Source organism: Catharus ustulatus, chromosome 6, assembly GCF_009819885.2.
Source record: "Catharus ustulatus isolate bCatUst1 chromosome 6, bCatUst1.pri.v2, whole genome shotgun sequence".
Classification (NCBI taxonomy): domain Eukaryota; kingdom Metazoa; phylum Chordata; class Aves; order Passeriformes; family Turdidae; genus Catharus; species Catharus ustulatus.
The window spans coordinates 37,732,466-37,752,075 of record NC_046226.1 but is presented as its reverse complement, the minus strand read 5'-3'; the positions used below and the strand labels follow the sequence as shown (position 1 = coordinate 37,752,075).

The following is a 19,610-nucleotide window of genomic DNA, read 5'->3' as shown; positions in this document are numbered from 1 at the left end:
TTCTCCCCCTGCCTGCCTGCTGACACCATGCACACCTGTACACTCAACTCCCCTGCATAATTTGGTACCTTTTTAAAGTGATGTAAGATAAACACAGAAAGAACCCTTGTGTACAAGGATATTTGTACAGGATACAATGTTCACAGGAAGATAAAGGGACAGAGCTTCAGTAATTTGGCATAGTCTGTACAAAAGAAATATCTGTTCTATGAGTGACTCTCTAAGTTGAAATTAATGAAAAGGCTCTCAAAATATCATTTCCCAACCTTATCATTTCTCTTAAGGTAAAATTGATTTAAAAGGTGTCATTTGTGAAGGGGAAAAAGGGGTACCTGATATTTCTGCTGCATGACTTCCACATTTTCTGCTTGAGGTTGAAGAGTGCGGAAAATGTTCTCTTTATCTCTCATCCACGACTGAAATTCTTCACAAGAGCTACAGAAGCGATAATATCCAATCATCTCCTCCAGAGCCTTTTTTCTGTTCTGTAACAGAGACAAAGACTTCACTATTGTCATAATAACTCCTTACCATTTGAAGCAACAGAAAAAGATCCCTCCATTTAAGCTGCAATACACAGGTGGTAGCTTAGTAGTTTTCCCAGACACTGCTGAAAGAGAACAGAACATGAAATTTTAAGATCACAGTACTTCTTCCCAGAGCAACAGTGGTTTAAAAGTTTAAGAGAATAATTTGGAGAGTGCTCAGCCTCTGGACAGTAAGGAAGGTTGCTGTGCTACTTGCTGCTGCTTGCTGAAAACATAAGACAGTAGTCCCTAGACTATGTAAAACTCACAACATGTTTGTGTCGGTCTTAAGGGCATGATCAGAGGAAGTGTGAGTGAAGAGCAGCATATTAACAAAATGCAGGTTACAGTTTATTTTTTCTGGTGTCAGGTAAGGCAGCCTGGTGATTTAGGAGCTACACAAGAAAACATTACGGGGTGGGAGGGAAAAGGATTACACAAAAGAATCTGTTCTTCATGGACTAAAAATACTGGGATGTAAATGGAAAATTTGCCAACAAAAAATCTGTTTTGATACAAAACTTCAGTGATAATTTCAAGGCTCGAAGTCCTGCAGGAGTTAACAGGATTGAGGCACATTATTAAACTGAAAAGCAGAAGCCAGCAAAGCACTTAATTTCAATTTTCACTGGTTTGGGCTTTTTCATGAACTGCACAGCAGAAGGGAATATTATACCTCAGCCATGCTCTGTAGATGTTCATAAAGTGAATCTATTTCTTCTTGGGTCTTCCAGATATTCTCTGGAAGAAAATGATCATCCAGGCTTGAGGTTCCAGTGGATGCAGTTTCAGATGTTGCCCAGGTTCGACTGAATGGTAGTTTGGTTGTCTTTTGGTTTAAGTCACTTGGGGCTTCCCTCTTTGTCATCTGTTAAGAAAAATTTAACAAAATCAATGGATGAGATTTTCTGATTTGGATAAAAATTCCACTTGGAAGGAAAATTTGGACTTGTTAGTTCAAATCACAGCAGTTTGATCCTTTAAGCCAAAAACTTCCAGTATTTTTTGGGAACTGTTTCTGCTGTTTTATTCTGAAAAGATGAATTTTGAAAATGAAAAATACTTCGGTTTTGTATAATAAGTTTAATTCAGCTCATTTTAAACTGTATTGATTCAGCAAAAATCCTCATTTTCTGCCCAAATCAAAGTTGTTTGGTAGGAGGAGCTTTTTTTATTTTCAGAAATGCCAACAAAGCAAGGCAATTGACTATGCTCATGGTTCTCTTTGTGGTGATGTATTAGTACTTGAACACTTCAAATTTCAAAATCTGTGAGTGCCCTAGTGAGCCTATTTGTGCATCAACACTATCTTGTCACGTGCTTTTCCACATTTCATAGCAAAGTAATAAAATATTTTTCTAATAAAAATTAAGGTTGGATTGATAAGGTATGTGATGCCCATTGCTCTCACATTTATTGGGCAAAACATTGAGTGAATACAGACATCTAAAGAAGCAAGCTATGAAATGTGTTATTCATTCATTCATCTCCCCTGAATTCTGTTATTAAATGAGCTGATCTCAGGTCAAAAGTTCCCTTTCTAGTCAGTGAAAAAGAGGGGCATCTGCAGAGGTTGACTTCATCTCATTTGCCTTAAAAATTAAGGATGGTATGAGCTGCTCCTGGAGCTGTGGGATAGTTCTACATTACTTCACTAGGGTACAATTTGTAAGGATGTTTTGATTAAATGTCTGTTTGTTAAAGATTATTGAAATTAAGAATTTTATGAGAATAAAGAGTGAGAATGTATTTGTGAGGACCAGTAGAGGGAACTGACATGGATGAGAATATTTCTAGCACTTCAAGGAATACCAACTAGGTATGCTACAAGCAGACAAGGAACTTCTTTTTCACCTAAAAATTTGCCCCTCAATTCTAATTAAAAACTTAATGTGGAATATTCCATTTTTGCAAAATGAATAAAAAATACGTTGAACACAGTGTGGCATAATCCCTCCTGTACTTGCCGCAGTTGGAGCCTGCTGTGCCGCAGTGTCAGCCTGCTCCTTGAGGCGCCTCATCTCACTGGAATAGGCTGCGATCTCCTTCTCCAGGCGCAAGTGGCGGTGCAGCAGCGCCTCGGCGCTGGATTCGTCTTTGCCATAGTCCTTGCTGGCCAGAAGGGGCTGCCTCTCCCGCAACCACGAGTTTGCTTCGTCAATGTCAGCAAAGTACTGAATGGACATAGAGAGGAAAACACTTGGATTCACCCTGGAAGTATCATATCCAGCTCCTTCCTCTTTGTCAAACTGAGAAATTCCAAGGCTACTTCCAGGCGTTGTGAAAGCTATGAATGAGGCAACTTTAAACCTGTGATGTATCTCACAGCACAGCTAATTCACAGAATTTTAGTGAGTAAAGAGATTCAAAGATTGCCCCTATATCTGTTTAAAAACCCCTAACTAGCTAAAATTTCATGGTGCATAACAGCAGCAATAAAAGGAACCCACAATGTATGATGCTGGTAGACATCACTGTGTAATACCAACAGATATTTTCTAAATATTTAAGGAATGAGCAATGAACTTGGTCTACAACAGAAGTTTACTTTTCTCCAGAAGTTGCAGTCTGCCTAGCTATGGCTGTAGAAGGGTAAAACAAGGTTTTGAGACATAGAACAAAAGTACAACAGGAAAAAAAGAATATCCGTAGTGATGATGGACAAAGAAAAAACTAAAACACCATAATGGTGAAGAGAAGAATAAGAGAGAGAAGACTTTCTTAAGAAAAAAGATGTTCAGTTTTGTTCAAATATTTCATGGAAACAACAGATTGAGTAAAATGTTAGTTAAGAAGAGGAGAATAAGAATACCTGAGATAAAGTGGTATGATTTAAGAATGTTGCTTTTATACAAATTCTTTATTTGCAGATGTGTGAATGTTTGTGGGAGTAAAAATGTAGGTCAGAATAGAAGTGTCAAATGCTTTGCAGGATTTGTGAAGTTCATGGTCAATCTGTCTTACAACACGGTTCTTTTGTTGGTGATCTTTGGAATTTTTTTCATTTTTGAAATATGTCACACAGCTACCTGATCCACCCTCTAAAAAGACTCTGCATTAGTGCTATCACGTGAGTTATTTCCATTAGCATTTTTACCTTTAGCATTCTCCCAGCTGCTCAAATCTCCTGCGTGTCTGGCTTGCAGGAGGATTGAGACTTCACTGCCAGAGATCTTTATGAAGACCAACAGAAGAAGTCTTTCCTGCCACTGTTGTCTTCCACATGGGGGCATGGGGCAGAACTGAGCCACATCCATGTCCCACATATGGCACACCCCAGCAGAACCCTCTTACCTGTTTGATGAGGGCTGCTGCCTGCAGGCGGCTTTTGCGATCAGCCACCTCGTCCTGGAGCTGCTGCCACAGCTTCTGGAGGTTGTCTGTCTGCCTCAGAATGTCGTCCTGGCGCATGGGGTTCTTCTGGCTGAGCTCCCAGCCCCTCCTCATCACATCTGCACATACGGCCCTGTGTGAGTTGCACTCTGCTTCAAGAGCCTAGCACAAGGACAGCAAACGTTAGCACAGATCATTCCCCACCAGACAAGAGGAAAGAGTGGCTCCTACTCTCTGCTACTGTCACGCCTACATTTCCAAGAGCCCCATGTCTTATCTTTTCACCACCTCTCTCTTTACCCTCATCTCTCTTGGACAGGAAAAGAGGGTGAGAAAAACAAACTATAATTATTTTTTTTTTTTGCCCATGAAGAGTTAGCTAATATGGAGCCCAGTGTCTTCACAAGAAGCCCCACTTCTAGTCCAGTGTGAAGCATATTCCTTCCCTACTCCTTCCTTCCTCTCTTTGGGAAAAAATTGCCTACCTCATACATTTTTTAAGAATTCTAAACTCTGATCATGAGACTTGAGATAAAGGATTAGTTTGACAGTATTCTTGTAAGTGCTGTATTGACTGAACTGAAAGACATGGATGTTCTAAAATCTTGCTTTAATACAAAGACTAGCACCAGCAGCAGAGTAAGATACCTTGTTCTTCTGAATAGAGGCTGTGATCTGGCTGACATCTTTCCCTAATGTTGTCATTCTTGCCAGCTTCCACTTCTCAGAGATCCACGATTCTTCCTCTTTGCAGTCACGGAAGAATTCAAAAAGCTTCAAGGCCTCTTCCAGCTGAGATTTACTGAACAAGGATAACAAGCAGTATGTGACAGTCAGAATTAGGATTCTATGAAGACAATGGTAGATTGATCAAAGAAAATTTTAAAAATCCAGTATTTGAATGCCTTTAGTTCCTCTTTGTCGTATATTAATTTATTCATGGAATGCAACATAAGAAACAAAATTATGTTTCCTTCTTTCTCCAGGAGATGAGGAGATAATAATTTCCTATTCAGATTTCTCATAAAGCAAGTTTTAATAAATGCTGAGAATGAACCAGTTCTTCATCTATGAAAGTGAGTGATCCTTTCATGACTGCAATCAAGACACTCGAGTTACTTTCGTTATGTCTTTATAAATGGAGAAATGACAAAATATCAAATGCTGGGAAGCTATGCCTTCTGATTAAAGGTTTAGGATTGGACATCCTCATCAGGAAGAACAGAGTCACAAGCACAGCCCTACCGTGACTTGCTCTGAGCTGTGAGGTTCTGGTACAGTTGACGAAGCATCTGAACTTTTGCATGAAGCAATTCTGATTTAACTGTGCTGTCCTTGCTGATTTCTGCTGTCCTCTGGGTGATGTGTGTCAATCTGCCATCATAGGAGGAGATCTGCGAGTCAACCAAGTTGTGATTCTGCAGCAAATCTACTACTTCCAGGAGCTGCTTCCCACAGTCCTGGGAATTCACTAGCACCTACAAACAAAGTGAGAAGAAAAAAAAAGACATTTTCAGAGAGTTCATCCAGGGTCTCAGTGCAAATAAATCAGTTGAAAGGTTCCTGTTGTGTCTCATAGCTTCTAAATGTCCAAGCATGTTAGGGAGGTAAAGCTAAAAACCTGTCTGTCTAGAGAAATTACACTTTTTTTTCAATTCCACAAGCCAATGCAAACAATCCAGAGTTTCAATCTGCTGCTCATCAAATAAGCATCTGTTTTTGCACCTAAGATATTTCTTCTGATTAGGCACTCAAGGTCTCAGAATTTGTGGGTGCAATGAACATCCCTTTGCTATAGACATCTGTAGGCAGATTGATTCACAGTCTGTAATTGAAGAATTCCACAATATCCCACTCTATGGTATATTCTAACTGCAATGTTCTTTTATTTGAGGAGCCTACTTGTATATGTAAATAATGAAAATAAGCAATTTATAGTACTAAACTGGTGACTGATGAGAAGTGCTTATCAGTCTGTCTTCTTTCTAATTGCATCAATGGATACAACTATTAATCCTAGGGTACTGTTTTTCCTTACCAATCTTTTCCCATATTCTCAGACTATTATTGTTCCAGCAACACTATTCGCATTAGATATTCTTTGCCTACTAACACTATGACAGAAATATTTATAACTTAGAGATAGTGCTTATCTTTAATTTGAAATTCACAACTTCATATAGCATTCTGACTCTTTCAGCTTGGCTACACAGCAGCCTGTAGTCATGAGGATTTTTCTGTCTTCAAGGCAAAGGATGTATACATGCTTCCTTTCCTTACAAAACAAATATGGACCCAGTTATTCCTCACACTGAAGAGACAGTCTCATGTTCTGGCACTGGTAACAGCTGGAAATTCTTGCTAAAAGTGACAACTATGTATTTACTATTTATTTATAGCAGAACTTTCCTTTCTCACAAGCTTATATACCTGCAAGCTTGAGCTAATTCTCATATGCAAAATTACTTCAGATGCTTTCAGAAGCTAACTCAGTAGAATCATGTGGAATGGAATCAAGAGGTGTGTTTATTCCACTTTTGCTTCAGCATTTGTAGATTTAGAAAATATTATTTCCCATCTTTATTTTACCATATAACTTGAACCTTCCATGTAACTGGATATCTGGCCTTCTGATTATGGAACCCCGCTATAGCAAAGCCTGTTTTTTCTCTTGTAGTTACCTGTGATGATGAACTGAAATGCTTGATTAGGCATCTAGGTAAAAGTTGTGTATTTTTTCTATAGCTGATAGACTTATCTCCTATTGGCACCAGCCAGCCCCTGGAACATGGGGGCACACACTGGCAGCACTGCAGGTTGTGTGCTGCTGGGGAGGGCTCAGTACCTGCAGTTCTTTCAGCTCCTCTGTAATGGCATCTATGTCCCTCAGGAGGCCCAGCATTTCCTGCATGGTTCCCATGGATTGTTCTCGTCTCCGCAGCTGATCCAGGAGATCCTGCCACTGCTTTGAAATGCTCTTTTGCCTACAAAGGAAGAGAAAGTAATTACCAGTTTGGACCAAAGACTTTGGGCAGCATTGGAGGATTCTCAGTGCTTGCAGCTTTAGAGGAGCTAAATGAACACATACAACTCCTGACATCAGTGTAAGAGGGCAGGCCAGGAACACAAAACTGATCAAAACTGTGTTATTACAGGAATTTTGACTAGCATATCCACGGTCATTGACTTTTTAAAATTTTGACATTGTTTTTAAGGATGTTCATAAAGCATCCTTTTGTTTGCTATACTGCTTTTGCTTGATACAGTGAAAGGCTTGGAAACAATAAGCATTCTTTAAATGGCTGCCTAAAGTAAAACATTAATCTAAACCATATCATAAGTTACAATCTGATCTCATAGTTTGATTTACTCTTTTATAACTGTTTTTCTGAATTTTCACAGAGGGTCTTGATTTTGTCTGAATTTAGAAAAGCACTAAAATACAGTGAGAGAAGTTATTTGTATGGCATTCTTCAATACTTACAAACCAGGTTATATAATAACCTGAGAGAAACAGAGAATTTATAATTTCTCAGTATTTGCTCCAAAATGGAGTACATCTTAGAACTCCCCAAATTGCAAACTAAAATAGAAATGTCTTCATTTGAAAAAAAAAAAATAGTACCTCTCCAAGCATTTTTTCATGGCAGATAGAATATTTGGTAGAAATTTGTAGGTATATTTTCATATATAAAAAAATACCTTAAAAATATTTTTAATCCTCAATTGGTCTGAGGTTTTGATCATTCAAGTAAAAAAATAGTATTTTGAAGATCAAGTGTTTGCCTTATCTGCTGAAACTGTTCACAAGTAGAAGAGATTCCTGACAGTTCTACTCACGAGAAGTAGAGAAAAGATTCACAGTTATAATTCATTTCCTTCCACCACACCACAGAATTTCAACTAATATTGACCTCCACCACTACAGTTTCTCAGTCATCACTCACTTCTGCAGGATTTGATCTTTGCCATGATAATTCTCCTGGCTGATAACAGTGGCCATTTCGTCCAAGGCTGAGAAGCGTTCCCTCCTGGGCAGTACATCTGCCACAATGGCTTCCAGCTTCTTACTGGCAGCCTCCATCCTGTCCACACTCTCTGGCCAGAAGTCCTGCTTCCCAATCACTTTCCTCATGTCTTCCAAGTAGGACTCACGCAGGGCTGCCTTCTTCAGGAACCTCTGGGCTAGCTGTTCCAGCCTTTCCAGCCTCAGCATCTCCTTTTGCAGTGCTTTTCCTCGGTTGTGCTCTGACTTTTCCAGGATGATCCAGTGCTTTTCCACATCCTGCAGCATCTTCCCCTCTGGGGGTAAGTATGGCCGTTGGTTGTTGGCTCTCTGCTTGGTCCTGATGTTGAAGAGGTGAGCCTCAATCATGCCCTTCTCTTGGTATTTGGGGGGTTTCTCCACAGTGCGGAAGGTTTTAAAGTTGGCCATGAGCAGCCACATTTCCTGAAGAGAGTTGGGGAAATGACGGTCATCCAGTTCCACCACCTTCTGTTTAATCCATCTCAGGAGGTCAGACACCATCTGCTCATACTGAAGCTTCAAGTCATCTGTCTCGCACAGGAGGAAGATGATCTGTGAAGGGAATACGAAGTTACAAGCCACATAAGAAACAGAATTAATCAAGGTGAGTGAACAGAATGCAGCATCTTCAGCAGTCATCATATTTTTGTAAGGATGTAGTGATAGCTGTCACATCTGAGACTAGGTGAAATTCTAGAACAGCCTTCCATAAAACATAGATAAATCAATATTATTTAATGTTTCATTTCTGTTTTTATTTAGGAAAACATTTGAGAATAAACAGCATGGTTCACATTTTTTGTTTCACAATTGAAAAAAACTAATTTTTTTTTTGTTTCCCAGTCTCATTCCTCTACCCCAAACAATTCTATCCTAATATTTGATTACACCCTCTTAACTTCACCACTTAGGATCTTAGGAGACCATCTGATGAGGTTCTGGGTCTCTCATATGCTCACAGCAGACTGTGGTCAAACAGCCCCTTCTCAATCTCTTCTGTTGGAATTGTTTCTCTTTATAAAAATTACTAGAAAATGGTTCATGGCCAAACAGGGCTTTGGGAAGGATGCTAGCTGTGATTTAATACTAACTGTCCAAGTCCAAGACATTAATCTGTTTCATTTGTGGCCTGGCCTGCCTTTATTTAAAGTTCAGGTAAATACTGGAGCAAACACCTAGAATTAAATCCCTAATGAAATAAAAGGTGTTAGAATGAAATAATCCTTTCTTTCCATTTTACATTTTTTCCATCTTTGTCTTTTTTACTTCATATTATCTTTTTCTGCACCCTGACTTAGTAAAGATGCAGCTCTTTACTCCTGCAAATGTCAGGTTTAGTGCTGGACCATGTTGTCTGCCTCTGTCACTCTGCTGAGTTTGCCTGGCCCAGTCAGGCAGATTAGTGAGGGAGATGGCACTGAGAAAAGACCCAGCCCTTCCAAGTGGTAGTCTGCTTTTGCCTATCAGAAAGCGCACTTGGCAATGACTAAGTGCTGCAGCCTTGTAAGAGGAGTAAAATAGCACCAACCTTCAGTGCAGGAAAAGCAGCCCTTAATATCAGGGTTCCCTTCTGTATTTTCTGCCATTGTATCCAGTTCTTGCTGAAAGACCTAGCATGGTCACCTCAGATGGGAGAGGGAAAGGACGTCTGCCTCCCCAAGCTGTTTCTCTCTGCCATCCTGATCACACACTTAGTCTGAACTCAAAGGCTTCCTTGACACATTCAGGCTTCCCTCCCAATCCTATTAGTAAATTCAGAGCTGCCTACTAGAGGGGACTAAGGGCATGAAGAGATTAACATCTGTTTCCTTCTCCTTCTGAATGTTTGTGTGTGTCAGAAATGCAGGAAGACAGGAATGCAATACTAGAGACAGGCTAAAAATAGGGGAGAAGTTTAAGGGAGAAAAAGAAGCAGGTAAATGGAGAGAGAAAAGAAAGAATAAATATAACTATGAAAAATGGAAAAAGCAGTGGAGCACAATGAGAATTGAAAAAGGACAGAGTAAGCAAACTGTTTATTCATAAAATACAGAAGTTATGGTCTGCTTGCTCCTTATAGTTCATCTAATACATGTTGTGGACTCAAGGACTATTTCATGTTTATCAAAAGACAAAGGCTGTCTCCTGGCCATAATCCAGTGACCCATGTGTAGAGAGAGCTGTGAAGTCCTACTGCCCGTTCTCCTCACTGATGCCCAAACTTTGACTGAATTCCAAGTCTTGCTCTCATCTAATGCATCTCTTTGGAGAACATGCTGCTCTAAGACACAGAGTCCTGGAGCACCCCAAGTTGGAAGGGATCCATAAGGACCATCAAGTCCAACTCCCTTGCAGGACTACCTAACATCAGGTTTTCTGACAAAGAGCATCCTCTAGACACTGCTTCCACACTAACAGGCTTAGTGCTGTGGGGAGCCATGTAACAGGATCATCTAATCATTGCCCACAATTTTAGCTGACCACACCCTGCTTTGCAAAACCAGGGAAGCCTCAGTCTGGATTTCTGTGCTTCCCATTAAGCAATGTATTCCCTCTCTCAATTGCACAGGCAGATCTCCGAATCCATGCAGGACTCATCTTGGATGTGTAGATTTCTCCCAATATTATTGAGATCTCTATACCTCAAGTTGTCTTGGAACCAATATCAGTTCTCATACAGAAACTGTGAGGTCAAAAAAGGATTGATTTTCAGTGAGATAATTGCAACCTTCTTGGAGATTAGAGAGTGTACAGGCTCCAGGTACAAGTCTCAAGGTACAAGGTCTTTCAGATGGCTGTGCCTTTTGATTCATTTCAAATAATCCTGAAGTTGAGCTTGCACAAAACTCTCCACATTTCCAAATTAAATTTAGCTTTACAGTTTTAATTTATAACCGCCAACAATAGCAATGCTTACTTTGTTAAGTCTCTTCTGTATTGTCTGGCCTTGTTTCAGTCTGGAGAAGTAGTGGTAGTAGAGTGACACATAAGTCATGATGGATCTCTCATCTGGATAGGGCACTGCCACATCCTCAGCATCAAGCAGTTTGCTGATTCCAAACTCTTTCTCAGCAACATCAAAGGCATTGTTCAGGTTTTTGATGGGCTGGTCCTGCCGCAGTGAGCTGTAGTGGATAAGATCAGGCCTGGGCAAGGAGAAAAAGAGGCATGAAGATGAAGGTTTATGTTTGTAGTGACCATAAACCATAAACTGTTTATCAGACTAAGTTAATAGTCACATAACTGTTAATGTTATGTGACATTAACACTTAAATTACTTGGACCCTGAACTTCATCCAAGAGCATTGCCCCTGCCTACATAGCAGGAAGGAAATTGTCTTCTAAGAAATTGAATTACCACTCCCAGCAAATCTCTGCCCTTATTTCTCCTCTTCCCCAAGGGGTGAAAACCAAAGCCCACTAGAGACACTTGTGAAAGGGAGGTGAGTCCCAGCTGAGGAAGTTCCACAATCCCACTATGGTATCTCATATATGATATAGCAGAACTGTTGAGGACAAAGACATGTTCAAGGTTACCACAGGTGGTTTCTCTCTCCTGATTTTGACTGTTTTCTTCACTCTTTTTCAAAGGGACAGAGAAGGGAGAAAGAAAGAGATGAGAAGTTGCTTAATCTATCACAACTGAACAGGAAGATATACATGCTCTAAGGTTCATGCAATAAAACTACTGCCTGAAAGAAAAAGTTTACAAAAAGAGCAATGGGAACATGACTGAGGAGCTAAGACCAAATGGGCAGTATTGTTCAGATATGTGATATTCCTGTGGAAATTCAATATTATACCCAACTAAAGGAGCTTCCAAGCAGGAGCTTTTGGTCCTTCTTTCCAAGAAGGAGAGAGAGAATACCCATTTAAGAAAGGAGAGTCTTCAGTGTGAAAGGGCAAAGAGAATCTGAAAGTTTCTTGACAAAAACTTGTAATTCAGACCCTGGAACAACTTGTGTCAGAGCTAGAAACAGCAGTGAGTAACTCTGGCTGAACTGATTAATCAAATCTTACCTGTGAGCATGTATGAGTGCGTTGAAGGCCAGTCCATCACTCCAACTTTTGGAGAAGTCCTTCACACTCACATTGGAATAGCTGGCAGTTTTATGCTGACACCAGAGTAATAAGGCTTCATTGGCAAACAGATTATCAGCTTTGCCTCCAAATTCTTCCTGTGAAGAGAGCAGGGGAAAAAAAATCTGTGTCAAAAATATATGAAAGCAGTATGAGAGAGTTTAAGCCTATGTTCCCAAAGATCACTTTGTATTACTTTTTTTCAATTCACAGATCCCCTCAGTCATGACTTACAGACTGTATCTGTCATAAAGATAAGAAAAATTTAACATGAAAATAGAAGTTTTCTATTAAAAAAGTGAATTGAACGAATGCAGAAACTATAAGGCGAAATGCAGGTGCTGAAATTTTTAAAATGTTTCTCTTCTGTAAGGTCAGTAGAAATCAGGCAGAAAAGAAAGTTTAGTTAATTTACTTCCTTAGCCGTGAAATAGAACTCAGAAACAAAATATGATGTATTCAGGTCTACTGTTAGAAATTATTTAACTTCAATTTCATAATACCTTTATAGAATCTTGTTTTTCATGTTCGTAGAGTGCACATTAAATAATTTTAAAAAGCAGGTGCTTCTTCAGAGAAAGAGCAAAGCAGCATCATGGGACTCAAATCTAGAGAGAAATGGAATTTCTCTGTTGACAGAGAAATTCAACATGAAGTCAAAGGTCTGTAAAAAATTTGTAGAAGAAGGTGAAGAACACGAGTGCTCTTTCTATCTCCAAGTCTCTGTTTTGTCTCTTTGAGAAAAAAATGGATCCAATCCCACAAGCAAAAGGACAAAGGTACGGATTTACCTTATCAAGTTTGATTGATGAAATCTGAAATCGAAGTATGATGATCCAGATAAGGCCCAGGATTAAGGTTCTGTCACCATCTACGATATTCTCAGGACCAATCACTTTGACTTGCACCTGCTAATGAACCAGTATCTGTTCAGCATAAAAGCACTCACATCCAGCTCTCAGTGTAACAAGCTGTTACTGGAGAGGGTGTGCAGGACATTTTCTTAAGCAAACAGGTTTAATGTTTACATCTTTTCATCAGTCCACAGACCTGCAAGCTCCTGTATCAGCTCATGATGAATTTCAGCAAAGCCTGGCAAAGGGATAGTGGTCTCAAAGATTTAAAGCTCCAATATTTATTTTCTGGAAACTGGTGGTTAGGGAGAGGAAAGAAACACATCCCTTTCCTCCAAAGGAGAGGAATATTAGCCATTTTTAAAATATATTACTCAAATAACAAAGAAAGAAAAATTTGATGAATTTTGTTTAATCAAATCCCTGGTCTGTCTTCAGAAGATATATTATTTTGTACTAGAGGGGGAAACTACAATGAACATGATGCTATAATTAATCATTAAGATATATAAACTGTTGTGATCTCTAGTATCAGTATTAACTTACCTTGGATTTCAGAAATGTGATGGCTTTGCTGTTGTTCTCTAGAAAATGCACTCTCATCTTTCCCTGGCTTGGTTTGGGCAAAGCTTCTCCAGAGAGCAGTTCCAGTAGTTTCATGAGAGAGATACCATCCTTCAAATCTGTGTAAACATCTTCTATTTCAATATTGACCTGTAAAGACCAGCCAGACAATACAGACTCCTGCTAAACATTTGGCTCAGAGAAGCCTTTACTTCTAAAATGAAACAAACACCACCTTCTTGATGTTTCACTGAGTCTTCTCTATGACAGCACATATATATAGAGTAGTGAGTCTTAATTTAGAAAGAAAGAATTTTCAGGAGGCCTTACATTATTTATGAAAGTAGTCTGAAGTTAAAAAAACCCAACAACCAAACAAAAAATACAAACCCACAATGGAGTAAAAAAAGAAAAAAGCTGGAGATTTTGAATAATAAAAAAACCCTGAGCTTTTTCTAAATAAATAAATAAATAAATAAAAATAAAGTGACTCTTTTATTTTATCAGAATAATTTTATTCTGAGCTGTGCATTTCATTTAAAAGTCAATCTGATAATCCCATTCAATGACTCATATTTTACTCCATAGTCTCAACAAAGTTTGTCACGTCCTGCTTGGACCTGCACTACCACCCAAAGTCTCAGTATTTGTAGCCAGAGTCTCACACTAAGTGAAAAGTTAGGATCATTTACAAAAATGTGTTTTATTGCTGCCAGTAATGAGGTCACCCAGTGCTTAGGTGGTACAACATGACACAGTCTGTACTCTGACCTAACAAGAACTTGCTGTGGGTGTTTCCTTTTGGCCTCGTGCCACTTGCCATCTGGAAGTGGCATTAAAACCATACCACACACCTAGGAACAATTTACTGTGATTTAGAAATTACAGGATATAATCTTTTTTTCCTTTGAAAAAGAAGAGAGGAAGGAAGGGAAGAAGGAAGGAAGGAAGGAAGGAAGGAAGGAAGGAAGGAAGGAAGGAAGGAAGGAAGGAAGGAAGGAAGGAAGGAAGGAAGGAAGGAAGGAAGGAAGGAAGGAAGGAAGGAAGGAAGGAAGGAAGGAAGGAAGGAAGGAAGGAAGGAAGGAAGGAAGGAAGGAAGGAAGGAAGGAAGGAAGGAAGGAAAGAAGGAAGGAAGGAAGGTTAATTTTTTTTAATTCAGGTAGTATTTATGTGTTAAGGGGAAGAAGGACAGACAACAGGCATGCACCTTCTAATTTCTGACCAATTACTAATCAGCTTAAGAAGTCTTTTCTCCAGAGAAATAAAAACAGATTGAAACTGGAAAAATAACTTAGAGAGTCTTTAAGTCTGTACTGTGTGTGGAACAAGAATTTACAACTTGCTCTACTGATTATCTCCATTTGAAAATCCTCCCTGTTTAGTTGCCAACTTTATTTCTTTTTGCATATTAAATAAAACGTACAATTCTGCCTATGATGTACTGCGATAAAAAAATTAAAGCTGTTTATAATCTGTGACACTTCTATAACTGAAGAGTAGCTCAACGGAATTTGTAAAAAGACAAGCTCCATATATCTGCTTTATGTCTCATCCAGTTGTTGTTTTAATAGCTTTCTTGCCTCATTCTTCTCATAAAGACGCCAGTCACAGATAGCTTAACAAATTCAGTCCAATAGCATCCTTAGTGCTAGACTTGAAGGAGACAGCAGTATAACTGAGAACACTTCAGTGTCCTGCAGTATGATCCAATCACCTCGAAGGGTGTCTTGGAATGCCGGGACTAGGCTGCCAGGAAGAGCCAGATAAGCTCTGCGCTGTCCCTACCGTATACGGCTTGGAAAGCTCTCGCAGGCTTTTATGATACGTGGACAAGCACACTGCAGGAACTTCAGACTGGCATTTTAATCTCTGAACTTGAAGGCATTTTTAAAATGAGAAAGTACATGTCTGTAGCTAAACAGAACTAATTTCCTACATCATAAAAACCTAACTTTCTGCAGGTGGCAAAACAAGCATGTGTTTTGCATTTGTTCACTCCCGTGAACTCAGTGGTGAGCTAACAGTGGACTCAATGGCCTGGCCCTGCTTGGACCCCCACTTTCATTACTACCTACTGCAGACTCTAGAAAACTGAATTGTTTTGGATGATGTCATTGCCTTCTGTGCCACAGCTACATCATTTGTGCCTGAAATTTTATCTGCAGTAAGTCTGAAGGATGGAATACACCAGCATTACCTTGCACACACAAATTGACTGCACACTAGGTCTGAAGATTTTTTGAAGTCTGAGAGCTGCAGAAAACAAACTGATCTGTACTTGCATGGCAGTATGTCTGAAATTCCCAAAATTAGGGCTACTTTTTCTGAACCTTTGAGCAGCAACTTGAATTGAACTGATCAGTCAGAATTTTTGGCCTGGTAATTAAGAATTGAGCATTGCTTGGGGAAACCCTGACATCTGCAGACAATTTACTTACAGGAAAAAGAAGCAAATAAAGATTTTCCTCTGAGAGGATCTCCAATGTAGAATGGACATCACAATATGATGTGGTGAAAGAGTCTACAAAATGAACCTTGATTTCAGAGAAGACTGGTAACATGGACAAAGGAGACAAATGTGAGGTAAAAGCTAGAGGATGGAGCACTCTGGTTAGTCAAATCCTTCCTAGCTTGCATGTGACAACATTCAGAAAAAAATATGTTAAAAATATCATAAAAAAGGATATGGTGGGTAAAATAAAATAAGACAAAACGCAGAAAAAAATCTTCAAATTGAAGGAAATACCTACATTATTCCTAGAGAAGACATTATTCATCCAGTTGGTGAAGGTTTTCTTTTGCATGGACATACGCTGCTCCTGCAGCTTTTTGATATGATCTTTTTCATATTCAGTGCCCATGGTCATCTAGGAAGTCAGGAACCCCAGAGGCTGCTGAGTGCTGAAGAGATCTGCCAGGCCACCTACAAAAGACAATCCCATGCCCAGTGCATATAGGAAACCCAGCACCAACAGGTACAAGACTCAATACCACACCCAGTGTAAAACCTTAATTTCCTTTTGCTTGCACTTTGCACTTTAATTTCACCAACTTTATTTTTAACTTTTTTGATCTCACTCTTTTAAAATACATATCTAGCTTCAGGATGAAAATGTGACATGTATCTATGCAGCTTTTTTTTCTTGCTCTCAGCCTCCACCCAGTCTCCTTGACCCCATGAGGACTACCACAACCTGAAAACCATCAATAACTTCCTTGTTTGTACTGAAAGCACATCACAGAGAACTGATCTCAGACACTGCCAGAAGAAGGAATCTGCAAGTCACTTCCAAAAAGAAAAAGTGAGTTGTGTTTTCTGAGGACTGGTTGAGATGCTGTCCTTGGCTTTCAGACCACAGTATTCCCAACAGAAATCAAGAGCTGCTTAGGTATTTCTTTCCTCTCATGGGTTCAGTTTTTGCACATCTGTCACAGTAAGGATGGTGATATAGGTCCATAACCACATGAACAAGGTCCTAGCCTGGGCATCAGGAAGCATTATTCCTCTTCCCTTCTTGTCTTCTTCATCCATACCAGTGAAAAGTCAGGCTTATAATTCCTCACAGCACCCAAGCTGAATATTCAGCAAGATTAGAAGGGAGAAGTCTTTCCTTTAGAGTCTGTGACACAATAAACTGTATTTCAGCTCAACAGAATATATCTTTTGAAGATACTTGGCTTACACTGTAAATTGTAACAGCAGTGACTTTGCTGTTGTGAAAGCAAGAGGATCACTTAAAAAAAGAATGATCAGGGTGAGAGCCATGGCTAGAGACGCCTGTAGTGACCAAACATCATCTGCTGGAACTACTGCCATAATTGTGAGTATTACCTGGAAATTGGCCTGGCTGGGAAACCAAGAAACCTGTTGTAGTGATGGGAGAGGAGAGAGATGTCAAGTGCTGTCAACCCTCTGCAAAGAGAGAAGAAAATGAAAAATTAAAATATCTGAGAAACTGTGAGAATGTGGAGCAGTGTAACCTACTTCCCAAAATTCTGTGTTTGTTTTGCAAAGGTGAAGTTCTGAAGTTATGGGCTTTGTACCCATTTAATTCATAAAACACAAAATACTAGGAAAGAAAACTTTATCTGTCCTAGCATAAGAAGATAGCAATAGGGAACTAACAACAGCAGCCACTTCAAATAGGAAATCCCTTGCATGATAATTTTCCGTGCTCTGATTAGTATAAAAATAATTGCCATTTTAAAATGTTATAAGGTATGTAAAGTGCAGAAGCAATGATTTATTTTCTTTTTAACTGCCTTTTTTGGTTTTTTTTGGGGGGGCAGATGTTTCTTTACCCTCAGTGCTTGACTTCGTTCAGAACAGGGGCAGCACTGAAGCCTGATGCTTCAGCAACACAAGAAAGACTCATGACTGTAGATGAAAGCCTAAGGAAAGGAGGAATTTAGCAAAATCAGAAATAGAATTTTGGAGTACATCCTCTCAACATTTTCTTATCTTGTGGGCTAGTTCAGCACTGCCTACTTTCTCCATTTGAAGAGCAGATATTAAAAGAATTGCCTTTCCCTGGAGAGGCGGTATTGACTCACTTCCAGGTAATAACCCATATGGGTAACCCATATCATAATGCCATTTCTGAGTTTGCCAGATGCTTCTCAGAACATCTGCAGGCTTCTTTTGTTTTTAGGGATCGCTACCCAAACACTGCAATCACCCCAAATCATGATGGAACTGGTTTAATTTAGGTACAAAGGAAGCTTATTTGTTGAGCTACTGCCTCACACAACAGCTCACCTGATTCACCAAGTTAGAAATCTCCCTATGTGGGTGATGTATAACAGATTATCTGCATTTGCAGGATGCATAAACAGTGCTAGGAGCCAAAACTAGCCATAGTGGTACATTACAAGAAAAGAAAAGACCAAAGAACATGAAAAAAAAAAAAAGGATTTACCTGGTTTTGGAGGAAGTCCTTTCTGACATTCAGCAGCTGGTTCTTCTGAGGAATGACTTCCACTAGATCCACTCCTACATTCACCTCACTGGTTTAATGCAGAGCAACCTTTGGTTTCAGGAGCAGAGACTAAGTATTTATGATCCACCTATGAACCCTCCATCTCATCTGAAAGAAACAGAACACAGTGAATAAAGGTTATCACAGGTCTTGTCCAATTCTTACACTCAAAACCAATAGATGAACGTCACCAAAATTGTTTAAACCACCTGAAAAGTTATATGTAGCTCTGATGCTTTGGTAAAGAGCATCTTGTACAACTGAACTGGAGGTTCTGCCCTTCTAAAGAAATCCTTACCTGGAAAATTGAACCTGACAATGGACTCAGGAAATGAAAGCACAGTGGAGAGTACAAAGATCAGTGATAGCCAAGTGGTTAAACTGGTACACAGCAAGTGAGAAGGTGAAACTGCAAAGTGTTAGGAATTTGCTCAGCACTGCTTTGAGGAAGCTTTTGTGCACAAATACCTGCTGCTGGCAGGGCAAACTGGAGTTAAGCTGGCAGTGCCAGCTGATTCCAAAGTTTACTATTCATGGGGTTCTCATTAATAACAAAAGGGAAAATAATTCTGGTGACTTACATAGATAGCAGTGAGTTCTCTCTGGCCTTTACAAGGTCACACATGCACAGGACATATTTGCCTGGCATCATTGCCAGGAATCAGAAAGTTGCTGCTGGGAATCAGTACTACAAAATGGGCAGGCATCTGAAATCAGAGGCTGCAAGGAAAGATACCAAGCTCAGAAATTCGATAAGGGAATAGCAGTGTTTTCCCTTTTAGCAAGTGTAGTTTAGCTAGCCTCCAAAAGGGACAGGAGGAAACATAAGAAGAAATTAGAAACCCACCCAAATTCAGGATGGATCAGTAGATTCTGTGTCTTCCTAAGCACACTAGAGAAATATCATATATAATGTCACATAAAACTGCTAAAAATAAATAAGTTGAATATTTATATTATATTTGAGATAAATATAGGTGTTTCTCAAAGTATTCCCTCCAAATTCCTGGACTCGTGTCCTGGACTAGCCAACTAATACTGTAAGCTGCTGGTTTAAATCTGGAACAGGTTGGCTAGGTTGTGTGTGTTGAGAAAATGTCCTTGTTCCTTCCAAATAGAAGGCAGAGGACCAGTGGGTGAATTGGTTCTGGATGCAGGCATTTCTCCCTGTTGGAAGTTAATTATTATCTATATGGTTAAATGTGCAAATCACTGTCTTTGCTTTTTATGATGATACAAGGCAATCAAAGATATGATATAAAATTTT

The 19,610-nt window shown here is 39.4% G+C and overlaps 1 protein-coding gene across 1 annotated transcript in view; it reads right to left on the bottom strand.

Annotated features, from left to right (window-relative positions):
* SPTBN5 (spectrin beta, non-erythrocytic 5) overlaps positions 1–18,356 on the bottom strand; it is an 88,900-nt gene extending 70,544 nt beyond the window's left edge. Inside the window, exons 1-15 of the mRNA XM_033063633.1 lie at positions 18,284–18,356; positions 17,197–17,277; positions 16,115–16,287; positions 13,347–13,514; positions 12,738–12,857; positions 11,887–12,044; positions 10,784–11,012; positions 7,808–8,439; positions 6,706–6,844; positions 5,106–5,338; positions 4,509–4,662; positions 3,822–4,022; positions 2,495–2,701; positions 1,204–1,395; positions 333–485 (exon numbers count right to left, since the gene is read on the bottom strand). Of these exons, the coding sequence (XP_032919524.1) occupies positions 333–485; positions 1,204–1,395; positions 2,495–2,701; positions 3,822–4,022; positions 4,509–4,662; positions 5,106–5,338; positions 6,706–6,844; positions 7,808–8,439; positions 10,784–11,012; positions 11,887–12,044; positions 12,738–12,857; positions 13,347–13,514; positions 16,115–16,231 (2,703 nt within the window). The 5' untranslated portion in view covers positions 16,232–16,287; positions 17,197–17,277; positions 18,284–18,356. The remainder of the gene's footprint in view (positions 1–332; positions 486–1,203; positions 1,396–2,494; positions 2,702–3,821; positions 4,023–4,508; positions 4,663–5,105; positions 5,339–6,705; positions 6,845–7,807; positions 8,440–10,783; positions 11,013–11,886; positions 12,045–12,737; positions 12,858–13,346; positions 13,515–16,114; positions 16,288–17,196; positions 17,278–18,283) is intronic.
* Positions 18,357–19,610: the final 1,254 nt, after the last annotated feature.